Consider the following 12,726-nt stretch of genomic DNA (forward strand, 5'->3'; position numbering starts at 1 on the left):
ACACACACACACACACACACACACACACACACACACACACACACACACACAGAACAGTCCTCAAATATTCAGTGCCTAGCACTGAAAGGCTAGGACAATTTAGATTCCTTCAGTAAGAGCACAGGAGGATGCTACAAAACAGTGACAGTGTTCATTCCAGCCCCCAAATGATGGCAGTGAGCCACATATCAGAGGCTGCAACACAGACTCAGAAACTATCCTACTTGCTCCTTTACCACTGGTGTCAGAGAGATAGCTTGTAAGCCTAATACTTGGTGCCAACAGGAAGGACTTCAGAGCTTTTGTTCTCACCGGCATATGAAGGCAAATTCAAATGCTTTCTTCTTGGGCTTTAAAACAGAGCTTAAATTCTTAAGCAGAGCCCCAAAGCACGATAATAAATATGACTTAACCTCCTGGGTGTGGAGTTACACACACTCTCCCTCATCTAATTCACATAGGGAATCATGATGTGGTTTTGTTTGCACACATGTGTTGGTGAAATCCTAGGCTTAAATTTCAATCTAGCGTTGCAGAGTCTGAGGTGCTCTCGCGAGATGCTCTGACCTCCATATCCCGCCTCATCCTTCCTCGATCCTGTTATGAGCTACATCAGCACCAACACCTTTCCATGAAGGAAGTGATGTTGGGGGCGCAGTTTAGCCTCACTCTTGATCTTGAGTCACATACACTTGGTGAAAATGTCTTTAGAAGCTGCAACACCGTGGGACAAACATTCGAGTAGAAATTAAAAAGCACATGCAGACTCACAAAATTACTCTGAGTGAGTGAAACCAACATGCACACACACACGCATGAAGTCAACAGAGCTAGGCAAGAAAAAAGCCGAAAAGGCCAAATTAAATCTGTTTAAGCGAGTCTACTTTGGAGTTGCAGAGATTTCAAAGAGAAAAACATGTCTTTCCTTAGCCTATTACTGAAAGAAACCTTAAAAACCAACAGCATGGGCTTGATCTGATTCATAGGATGCCAGAGAGACAGCAGAGGGCAATGGTGGAAGGGCTGGAGTCAGTAGAACATGGGGCTTTTTTTTTTTTTTTTTTTTTTTTTTTGCCAAGAGTGATATGGCTTCTGGGCAAAATCACCTAATGGCATGCCACTGAGCCAATCTGGAGGCAATTTGTGTTTTTCCTTTCCTTGCAAAGGTGGAGCTCGAGACAGCTCCTGTCTTCGGCGGAAACCAGAAACCAGGCTCGCTATGGGAAGCAGAAAGAGTTAAGAGAAGGTTCCCTTTCATTCCTGTTCCTTCTCTTTTGCTTTTGAACAGTTTTTTTAAATATACTAATAGGTAAGTCATTTGTCAACCAGGTCCCGGCAAACGGTAGAGAACAAGGAGCTTGTTAAGAATTAATTTTGCTGTTATTCACCCCAAACAGAGCTGCCCTGTTCCCTGACCTGCCCTGTTCACCTGCCAGAGCGCAGGTGAAGCAACATGACGCCAGTCAAGAAAGGTGGCTGTGAAATCACTGCCGCCACATGAACAGACCCCTCACTCTTCCTTCTTAGCCACAGCGCTACACAATAAATATATTTATACTTTGAAATTATGACAACCGATTTTTCCCATGTGGCATCCTAAGGGCACTTGCTGGCTCTTATCCGTACAGTCAGCACTACTGTTGGAGAACAGGTAGAGGAAAACAAAAGAAGAAAACAACGCAGCTCCTGTTGTGTACATAAGGTCATGTGAAAAGGTCACATGTGGGCACTACTCTGTGTTTCGGAACACAGAAGTTTCTACCCCATGCTTCTTGGCAAGTATTACTCTTGGCTGTTCTGATGTTGGACTCATGGGTGTTTTAACCAGACTTTCTCTTTTTGGTATTGCTGAGCGATGATAGCTTGCAAATTCTCCAATTGAGTTTGGGCCTCAATATGACATCCTCTGGGGTACTGCCACGGTCAGGTCAGTCCTTTAGAGTTGGAACTTAGAAGAGTTTTGCTTTTTTCTTCATGTCGTTGCGTCTCCAAAGAGGTAACTTGTCAAACTCCTGTATGGACATTCCAAAGATTTCCCGAAACACTTCAGGGGCTAAGTGGCGCTGAGAAGAGGAAAAAAAAGAGCAGCTGTCAGTCCTGATGGCCACACGAATGACCTTGGGAGTTGCTCTATGGTTTATATGAAGAGTCATTCTGATAAACAAGGCAGGAAGATGGAAGGAGCCTATCTCTGATGCTTGTGACGTCAGTATTCCTCACCAGGTCAGGCCAGGTGAGGATAAAAGGGCTGGCAGAGTGTCAGTGGGGATTATAATAATAACACTGACTGGTGATGGGACACAGAGACGATTTATGACGTTAGAGACAACTCCACTCCAGGTCCTCGGAATATTGAAAAGGTGCAGGGAAAATGGACTATCACAATAGAAAGCCAAAGAAAATGACCTCCAGCATGGTCCCTGGGGAGTCCCAGGGCTTCCTCCTGGCTGAGGAATAGGAGGTAAGGTAGATGCCTATTCTACTGAGAAGACTTCCCATCTGTCATCCCCCTTAGAAAGTTCCCCCAAGATCCTGGAGCCTTTATTCTCTGTGCCAGCCTGACCTTTATGCCAAGGTACTGCCTTTTGTCAGGAAGAAGTAATCATTCCTTCTGAGACTGGCAGCCAACGTTTTTCTTAATTAAAATCATTGGGATGGAAAATTATAATACAAAGATTAGTCTTCCATGTCTAAGGAGATCTTGGGTATGTGTACCCAGATAACCCTCCAACAAGGAATGTGGAAACAGACAAGAAAGAAACTTGTCCAGTATAAATCTCTCTTCTGAGAGCCTTTCCTGCTCCCACAGGCTCCCATGAACTTAACCCCAACTTAGGGAAGATAAGGATCTGAGAATATCTCAAGAGAAATAGAGATTCCCATTCTGTATCACTAGCCGTAATTATAGCAACATGAAGTTTCAAAGAAAATGACTGAGGTCATTCTGTGTCTCCTGGGTCATTCTTCTTTTTTCTTTTTCTTTTTCTTTTCTTTTTTTTTTTTTTTTTTTGAGATGGAGTTGGGCTCTATTGCCCAGGCTGAAGTGCAGAGGTGTGATCTCGGCTCACTGCAACCTCTGCCTCCTGAATTCAAGCAATTCTCCTACCTCAGCCTCCTGAGTAGGTGGGACTACAGGCACCTGCCACCACGCCCAGCTAGTTTTTAAATTTTTAGTAGAGACAGGGTTTCACCATGTTGGCCAGGCTGGTCTCAAACTCCTGACCACAAGTGATCTGCCCACCTTGGCCTTCCAAAGTGTTAGGGTTATGGGTGTGAGCCACTGCGCCCACCTTCTGGGTCATTCTTCTGGATATTACCAGGCATTTTTATGCTGATCTAAGTGTAAACCTGCATTTTTTTTCCCCAAAGTTACTTCTTAGTTCTACCTGTGACATGAGGGTGACTTTTTTGCTTTTTTTTCGCTGAAGAAATAAAACATTGCTTAGGGGAGAGTTGGGGGAATTGCATAGGGATCTGCAGTTGGGACCATATTTTCCTGTTTTGTTTTACCTCCAGCCTGGTTCTGTCCACCTCTCTTAGGATTTTGTTTCGCCCTCTGTTGGTCACCATGAGCATTTCATATGGAAATATCTGAGAAGAAAGAAAACACCTCTTCTAGAACACCACAGTCCATTTTATTAACAAGCAGAATCCACCTAAAACGTAGTACTCCCAAGACAGAGCTTCCAAGAGACTACCATAAGAGAATCTGAGTGATGGGTCTTCCTCCCGCAAGGCCAGGCCAGTGGAAGCTCCAGTTTCCAGGGAACAGGGACAAAATCTTAGACATTCTCAACTTTCCACCGGGGTCTCAGGTAGCACTGAATTTTAGGAGGGCTTCATTGAGTGGCAGAACACTAACTTATGATGTATTGGGATGAAGGTAATGGAAGAAGATTAGAAGATAATGGAAATTACAGGCACATGTTTTTTTGTTGTTTTTGTTGTTGTTTTTCGTTTTTGAGACCGGGTCTCGCTCCGTTGCCCAGGCTGGATGCAGTGGTGTAATCACAACTCACTGCTGCCTCAATCTCCTGGGCCTAGGTGATCCTCCTACCCCAGCCTCCTGAGTAGCTGGGACTATAGGCACATGTCGTCATGCCCAGCAATTTTTTTGTAGTTTTAGTAGAGATGGGATTTTGCCATGTTGCCCAGGCTGGTCTTGAATTCCTCAAATCCACCTGCCTTGGCCTTCCAAAGTGCTGGGATTACAGGCATGAGCCACTGTGCCCAGCCAAGGTGTTACTCGATGCTGTCATAGGGCAGGGCGCCTCTGTGCTGGAGTTAATGATCTTGTTCCATGACTAGCTCATGGATCCATGGGGGCAGGCAGGCCCAGAAGCAATGCTCTGGCAACTGACATCCTGAAATAAGCCCTGGTTATGGTCATCTGGGAGTGCAGGCGCTCGCACACCTCTGAAGGAACGGGCTGTTCTGGAGCTCAGGTGGCCAGGCATCCCAGTGTGCCCAGGACTGAGGTTCTTGAAATGCAGGGCTTTCAGTGCTGAAACAGGGAAGGTTCTGGCAAACATGGACACGTTGGTCACCCTACATGGAGTAGTCTGTGCCCGCTCCTGTCAACACTGGATATGCTCTGCAATGCACATGGCAGAAGCCAAGGAAACACCTCAGTCATAGGGAGAGAGGGACTGGTGCCTCACTGTGAACACACAGCACCATGCCCTGTAAGGGTTGAGCCTGCTGACCTGGTGCGGGCAAGGTGCATATTCATGACATGGCTCGCCAGAACACACCAGCCTATAACAGTTTGAGAATGAGGAAGAGACAGAACATGAAATCTGTTTAGGGTGTTATGTCATTCCCATATGAGAGGAAAGAGAACAGCTGCATTTACCTTTGGCTCCAACATGTTGGGCATAGACACTCCTCGGTCCATTCTCATTGCAGGCATGTGGCCATCTGGAAGTGTCTGCAACAGAGATGCCGGTTCGAGGTGGGGCATGAGGTAACCTGGGGGACTGAAGGGAGCACTCTTTGGCTCCCAACTCCCTAGTGGGTCTCCAGTCCTAACCACGATTTCATTTGTGTCATCTAGATGACTATGTAGTTTTCGAAATGAGATTCTTGATGAATAAGAGCAGGAATACAGCTCTTTTGCAATCAAGTTAGGGAGAGATCTTGGCTCAATAGCTATGGACTAATTCCTGAATTAGGCTCCATGAATTAAAGTATATGGTATATTTAAAAGACGGCCAAGTCTATTACTGTTAATTTCTTATCTTTAATCTTGATTTTCTCTGCATTTTTCCTCTTTTCCTATTCTCTATCACATTTTTTGTTTTGTTTTGTTTTGTTTTACAAGATTTAGGTTTTAGTGAGAAAGTCTGCAATGAGAGCAAACTGCTCTCTCCTGTTGGCTAAGACATCAGTGTCTTTTCATTTGAGAACACGCAGGAGAAAGGTGGACTAAAGCACTGAGAGATTATAAGTAAAAGAAGAAAAACTGTATATGAGCAGACCCCTGATGCTGGTCCACTTCCACCCCAGAGAAGACTCTCCAAGGCCAAAGCAAGAGAGTCCCCCTAGACCTGGCTTGGCTCATGTGGTATCCCCAAGGCCTACGGGGGACAGCATGACCCAGGCAGCAAGCATGCCTGCTCTTCACAGCTATGGAGTAATAATTAGACAGACCAACCACAGCAAGCATCTTCTCAACAGAAACTGCTGCCTTGGGGCCAGCAGTTTGGAATGGAAAATGGCTGTTCTGCTGGTATGGCCAATTCAAGAACGACAAAGTGTTCCATACCTGGTAATCTGAAAAGGAAAGGAAAAGAAAATATCATAAGGAAAAGGCCATGGCAAAACATGGAACTATTAATAGAGAGACTATATTCTACTGAAATTCCCAACATATTCTCCCTATAAACCATGTTCTCTTTCTGCTCCCAGACTCTGCACGTGTTACCCGTCAGCCTCCCTGAAGCCAGGAAATGCCTGCTCCAGTGTGAGTTAACAGTTAAAACATCCTTTCCCCTGGAGGCTTTTGCTGACCACCTAAAGGTACTTACTGCTTCCTTCTCTTGGGATCTCTGATCATAACGTTTATCACACAGACCTTCTTTCTTCCTGCCACATGTATTTTGAGGGCAGAGGCCATGTCTCATTTATTGTTGTACCTCTAGTTCCTTTTTTTTTTTTTGAAGAGACAGCATCTTGCTCTGTCATCCAGGCTGTAGTGCAGTGACATGATCATAGCTCACTGCAGCCTTAAATTCCTGGGCTTAAGCAATCCTCCTGCCTCAGCCTCCCAAGTAGCTGGGACTATAGGCATGTGCCACCAGCTGAATATTATATATATATTTTGTTGTTGTTGGTAGAGACAGGCCTCGCTTTGTTGCCCAGGCTAGCCTAGAACTTCTGGCCTCAAATAATCTTCTGTCTCAGCCTCCCAAAATGTTGGGATTGCAGGTGTGAGCCACCCTGCCTGGTGTCTAGGTATCTGATAGAGTGCTCAGCACCTAGTATGAGCAATGAATGAATTCTCACGAACTCATTTCTTACAGTTTGATTTCATTAGTCTTTGAAATTATGCAAATTATTGCCCTATTAGCTCACAGAAGACAGATGTGAGCCTACTCTAAGGATGCAATACAGCGTGAACACAGCCAGTATACTTGACTCTCATGAACCTCAGCCTCGAGGGAAGACGTGGCCACGCTCGGCCTGGCTATAGGAGTCTCACCTCGAACTCCCCCGCTGACATCTCCGTAGCTGTTATACTGAGCGAAGTCGGTAGAAACAGGCTGAAATGAGGAAAAACAATTATTAGGAAATCTCCATAGTGATTGTTTTTGAGTCAAGTGAAAAGGAAGAAAGGGTTTACAAAGTCCTAGGAATTCTTCCCAAGCTAAATTCCGGGACCTTGATCATTTTTTTCCCCTATTATTCTTCTACTGCGACGACCTCTCTTTGTCTTTGGTAGTATATTAATGCCACCGCTCAGCAGGCTCTTCGTAAGCGGGGATCTCTTGCCGATAAATAAAAATGCATTTCCCTACATAGTTACATAATTATATCCTAGCTTTTGTAAGGAGGATGGTTATAATACACATTCTTATATCTTTTTACAGCAGAGATAATGGCTCAAATAATTACTTTTTGTTTCATTGTAAAAATATTTGCCATACAGTTTTATAATATAGTTTTCCCTTAAGCATACACAGGCCATTCCTTTATCTAAAGTTAATTTCTCATTCTCTCCATAGAAATATTTTATTTTGCCTGTAACTCAAACTAACTTGCCAGGTAAACCAGGGAGGTTAAAATTTTCATTATGTTCCAATACTGAAATCAAAAGTCAGGCGTATTCAGGCAATATGTCAACACTTCAACCAGGGCCGAGGTGGGGATAAAGCAAGAAACAACTAATCAGGGAGAAATCTTACCCGATGGAGCCCATTTCTTCCATAGCCAGGGAGAGATGCAGTTTTAGATGATGGAATATGTGAAGCTGAGAAAGAAAAAAGTAAAAAACCAATTGTTAGGAAATCAGAAGTTTGGAAGTCCAATTTTTTTTTTTTTTTTAACAGAGTCTCGCTCTATAGCCCATGCTGGAGTGCAATGGTGTCGTCTTAGCTCACTGCACACTTTACCTCCCGAGTTCAAGTGATTCTCCTGCCTCAGCCTCCCAAAGTGCTGGGATTACAGGCGTGAGCCACCGCGCCCAGCCAGAAGTCCAATTCTTTAATGAAATTGGCAGTCTTTTCTACCTCACAGAATAGAAGATACCAAAAGAATTCAAGTCATAGTAGGCCCAAATGTTCAAAAATTGCCACCATATTTGCAAGGATTGGGTCAACAGTGAGATGATTAAGGAGGGAAGGCCGAGTCCACGCAGTTGAGTGGGTGCTGAAGCTGGCAGGGCTTCCTACAGCTCTGGCATGGCGCTAAGTGCACAGCATGCTTTATTTCTTTGAATCTGCAATCCAACCCTAATAACACTATTATTATTAGTTCCATATTACAGAAGGAGAAATAGGGGCTAAGAAAAATATCTTGCCAAAGGTTAGTAAGATTCTAAACAGCTGACAAGGATGTAAATCAGAGATATCTGAATACATTAGCCTATGCCCCAGTGGATACAGTAGCAGTAACTGAACTGGAGGCCAACCCTGCACGTTACCACGATCTACCAGCCAACTACAGTTGGACTCCTGGGACACCTGATATAGGGTATCTGTCAGTTGCATGGAAGCCTCACAGGCTGCTGGGCTCTTGCGGGAGCAGCCCTGGGCTTGAATTCTGCTTCTGCAACTCCATACCTGTGTATCTCTGGACATGGTGTTGAACTTTTCCGAATTCTTCATTTCTTGATCTACGTAGGTATAATGTTATACATTCTTATAGAGCAGAATCTCAGAATTAGAAGAAACTATCTAAAGATTTGTAAACCACCGAATCCAAGATCAATGCCAGTGAGGCATCTATGAAGGGTAGCAGGAATTCCAGGTAAGGGTGTGGGCTCCGGGGTTATAATATGTGGACTTCTAAATTCTAGTCTTGCTAATTATTGGCAGTGTGACATTGGGTATGTTAACTCAATTTCTATACCCATCTCCTGATTTATAAAATAGAGATGAAAACGCTGTAGTTGTTAATAACAACCACATCTACTTCATTCGCATGTTGTGAACATTAAATAAAATGTTTAGCAAAAGTGCTTGCATGGAGTGAACATTAAATGCATTTTGTTTTGTTTTGTTTTTGAGAGAGTTTCGTTCTTGTTACCCAGGCTGGAGCACAGTGGCGCGATCTTGGCTCACCGCAACCTCTGCCTCCCAGGTTCAAGCGATTCTCCTGCCTCAGGCCTCCTGAGTAGCTGGGACCAAAGGCATGTTCTGCCATCCCCAGCTAATTTTGTATTTTTAGTAGAGACGGAGTTTCTCCATGTTGGTCTGGCTGGTCTCGAACTCCTGACCTCAAGTGATCTGCCTCCTTGGCCTCCCAAAGTACTGGGGTTATAGGTGTGAGCCAGAGTGCCCGGTCCTAAATGCATTTTTAAAGGAACTCTTAGAGGAGAAAATTATGCTCTGGCTCAGAATACAGGAGAAGAAATCTTGTGGGTTAACAGAAAATTGGCTTATGACAAATAGAGGCAGGGGAAAATACACTGATAGACTATTTCAGCCCAGGATGTAAGTCATCTTCTTCAAAAGTATCAAAAACACTGTTCATTCTCAGTTCTTGTATTGAAGGTTTTTTTTGGAAGGAATTTTACTCTTGCTGCCCAGACTGGAGTGCAATGGCGCGATCTCAGCTCACAACCTCTGCCTCCCAGGTTTGAGGGATTCTCCTGCCTCAGCCTCCCAAGTAGCTGAGATTACAGGCACCTACCACTATGCCTGGATAATTTCTGTATTTTTAGTAGAGATGGGGTGTCACCATGTTGGCCAGGTTGGTCTTGAACTCCTGACCTCAGGTGATCCACCTGCCTCGGCCTCCCAAAGTGTTGGGATTACAGATGTGAGCCACTGCACCAGTGAAGATATTAATATAAAATCACAACGCTTAGAAAATGTCTTGTTCATGTTCTCTTAAAAGAAAAAAAAAAGCATCATGTTTTTTAGAGGATTTCCTCTTGCTGCTTCCCTTGGGGATGAGTGTTCTAGAAGACAAACCTAGTACATGGGGATTGGCGTTCATGGATCGTGAGAACCTCCAAGGGCTCCCCCATTTCTAGAAGACACAGAGTGGGTTTCCCATACTTCCTTTCCCAGGGAATACTCTGTAGGTTCCACCACAAATGAACAGTCAAGGTGGCTTCCTTGCAGGCAGGTGGCTGGCTCTCAAATCAGGGAAGGTTGGGGGATTTGTTGCTCACCTGAGTTGATGGGTGAATCATAGCGACTGGCTAACAGAGATGACCTTTCTCGGCTCTCTTTCTCCATCTCTTCTTTCAATATCAACTGTCCCAGGCCTGAGTTAAGCTATTCACAGAAAAAAGAAAAAAAAAAAAAAAAAAGCAAAGCCTGCAATTACCTTCATTGAACTGCAGTTTCTTTTTAGCAGATCCCACAAGAAGTTCCTCAGGCTGGAGGGCCTGAATGCAAGTGTTCCCAGAGGCTGGTGGCTCCTGAAGAGGTAGGTCAAGTTTGGGGCACTAGACCCCCTTAACCCTTTCAGTTTCAAAGCTCCATTTCCCTAGGTCAGGCTCTATGTTAGAAGAATGTTTTCCTTCCTCTGCCCTCCCTAAAGAGCCAGGAGACCTCAGAAGGCATGTGTGAGTGTGTGTGGACTTTTGAGGTGGAAAGGGGAGACTGGGGGTGGTATTCTTTAAAAAGAAGTTGTCTTGATTTGTTTAAAAACAAGAAATAAAGGTAATACATGCTCATTTTACAGATTTTGGAAAATCTAGAAGAAAAGAAGAGTAACCCATGATAGGTCACTCATAAATAGCATGCTTATCTTTTGATTTGTATCTATCTAGTATTTTTGTATACATACATATAAAACTGAGATCATACTATAAATGCAACTTTGAATCTTTTGACTAATAATCATGTGCATTTCCTATGTGCTTAGTAAACATCATTTCCAAGGATTCAGTAGCCTCCTGATTGGTAGGAGAGTTTATAACTAACTGTCCTTCTGGGATGCTGCAGGCCCTTGCTATAGAAAGGAGGAGCCCTTCATGCTGGCAGTTCCTTTCATTCCTTTTCTCCTGGCCCATATCCTGGGAAAAGACTTGGAGCAATGCTCAATCCCACAATCATTCCTTCAGCAGAGCCTAGGTGGACACCACGTTGCTCTACTTGGCTCTCCAGCAGCTTTCCAACACGCGCACTGTACACAGCCCCATGCGGTCTCACTTTCCTTCCCACAAAATCCCAAGCCTTCCACTTCCCTCTGACCTCCAGCATCAGTGCCATCTCCTCTAGAGCCCAGCACGTATTCTGTCATATTCTAGTTACCATTAATAGACACCTGTCTTGTCTTGCCTACCAGACTACAAGCCCCTTGAAGACCGGACCACTTCTTGCCTATCTAGGTGATTTGTACGTAGCAGTCATTCAAAAAATATAGGCCTTATGTGACTGGAATTGAAGACAACCGCAAGGTAGTTTAAGACAAACCTTCATTAATTGCTCTTCTTGAAGCTGCCGGCGTCTCAGAAGTTCCTCATCATCTTCCTCTCTGCCACTAGATCTGCGTCTCATGTCAGGTCCTAATTCCACAGCAAAGACAACTTCTCACATCAGCCCCAAGACAAGGGAATCTTAACGGGCTAGTCCAACTGTGTTCAATTTGTTAAGCTGGCAAGGTCAGCAGTGGTCTTTAACACTTTTAAGTAAATAACAAAAGAAAAAAAAATGCCCGCCACCAATTCAGCACTACCCACTGGTTTCTCAAGAAAAGGGCCCCGTGTGGCAAGCCAGGTCAATGTCTGATGCAAGGAAGGCCTGAATTTTGGCCTCCCAAGGAGCCTGCTCAATTAGAACTGTGTTTGCTGCTGCAATTGCGTCTAAGTCCATGTTAGTAAATGGGAAGGGCATCTCCAGTTGTTATTTTGATGTCTTTCATGTCAATTTCTTTTCCTTTCTTTTTTGAGACAAGGTTTCACTCTGTTGCCCAGGCTGGAGTACAGTAATACAATAATGGCTCACTGCAGCCTCCACCTCCAGGCTTAGGCAATCCTCCCACCTCACCCACCTGGATAGCTGGGACCACAGGTGTCTGCCACCACACTCTACTGATTTTTAAATATTTTTTACAGACATATGGTCTCTCTATATTGCCCAGGCTGATCTCCAACTCCAGAGGTCAACTAATCTTCCTGCCTTGACCTCCCCAAATGCTGGGATTACAGGTGTGAGCCACCACGCCCAGCCTCAATTTTCAAACAGAAAGAAATGCAAATTTATCTACATACCAAGAGATAAGTAAGATATCATTGTTTTGTGTTCAAATCTTGTAGTTTTCTCTTTTTCTGAATATTTACAATTTTATGGTACTATCACTCTGTCTTCTATGACTAGTAAATTCAATAGAAAGCATACTTTTACTATTTATTTCAAGAAATGGGTCTCTAAAGTTTTCTTTTTCTCATCCTTTGATAAATGGTCACAAAAGAGTTTTATACTATTAGATAAATAAAAAGCATTAATACGTCTACCATGTTACTTTGGAGCAATATAGTAAATTGTATGCAATTTTTTTTTAGCTTTCTGGAAAAGGGGAGACAGAGAAAGAAAAGGAGGAATCTGTCTGAATGGTTGGGAAGTTAAGATAATTATTGTTTTTCCTAAATTGCTTGGATTACTCTGGCTGTGGGAGGAAACAGGAAAGTTTGCTAATCTAATCAAAATAAACTTTAACTAATAGTCTTAGTTTTCAGCATTTTCCTTTTGGAATCCGAAAGAGCTTTAAACTATTAGTGGTAATAAATTCAATGACAAAAACTTAATTCTTCCTCTTTCCAAAATTTAGCTGCTTTAATGTCCCCAGTAAGGAATTTGCTAAACTAACACCCTAGAGGCCTCAAGAACTTCCTGGAGGGCATGGATTGGCACAGAAAAACTGATGACTGGTTCTTAGTCCTTGCAATTACAAATGTCAATGTGAAGTTTCTCTCTTTAGTTTACACTAATGGAACTCAACAGACACAAGTTTGCAAGGACTAGATAAATTTCATTAACACAATGTATAGAACACTTGCGAATAATAAAGTTAGGAGGTAGATTTTCCTTAAATTCTTTCTATAAATAT

General features: G+C 43.5%; 1 protein-coding gene across 36 annotated transcripts in view; it reads right to left on the bottom strand.

The window, feature by feature from the left end:
- Window positions 1-537: 537 nt before the first annotated feature.
- Window positions 538-12,726, bottom strand: part of ABLIM1 (actin binding LIM protein 1) — a 338,923-nt gene continuing 326,734 nt past the window's right edge. For 17 of the 36 annotated variants that reach the window (XM_032281740.1, XM_032281744.1, XM_032281733.1 and 14 more), the window contains 8 exons: window positions 11,094-11,185; window positions 9,842-9,947; window positions 7,407-7,471; window positions 6,704-6,764; window positions 5,768-5,775; window positions 4,856-4,930; window positions 3,511-3,591; window positions 1,614-2,063 (listed from right to left, as the gene is read on the bottom strand). In XM_032281740.1, the coding sequence (XP_032137631.1) occupies window positions 1,950-2,063; window positions 3,511-3,591; window positions 4,856-4,930; window positions 5,768-5,775; window positions 6,704-6,764; window positions 7,407-7,471; window positions 9,842-9,947; window positions 11,094-11,185 (602 nt within the window). In that variant the 3' untranslated portion in view covers window positions 1,614-1,949. Of the gene's footprint in view, window positions 2,064-3,510; window positions 3,592-4,855; window positions 4,931-5,292; window positions 5,776-6,703; window positions 6,765-7,406; window positions 7,472-9,841; window positions 9,948-11,093; window positions 11,186-12,726 lie in introns of those variants that run through there. The other 19 variants (XM_032281724.1, XM_032281720.1, XM_032281718.1 and 16 more) reach the window with 3 other exon arrangements.

This window comes from Sapajus apella, unplaced genomic scaffold, assembly GCF_009761245.1.
Source record: "Sapajus apella isolate SASKATOON/1434 unplaced genomic scaffold, GSC_monkey_1.0 scaffold13, whole genome shotgun sequence".
Classification (NCBI taxonomy): domain Eukaryota; kingdom Metazoa; phylum Chordata; class Mammalia; order Primates; family Cebidae; genus Sapajus; species Sapajus apella.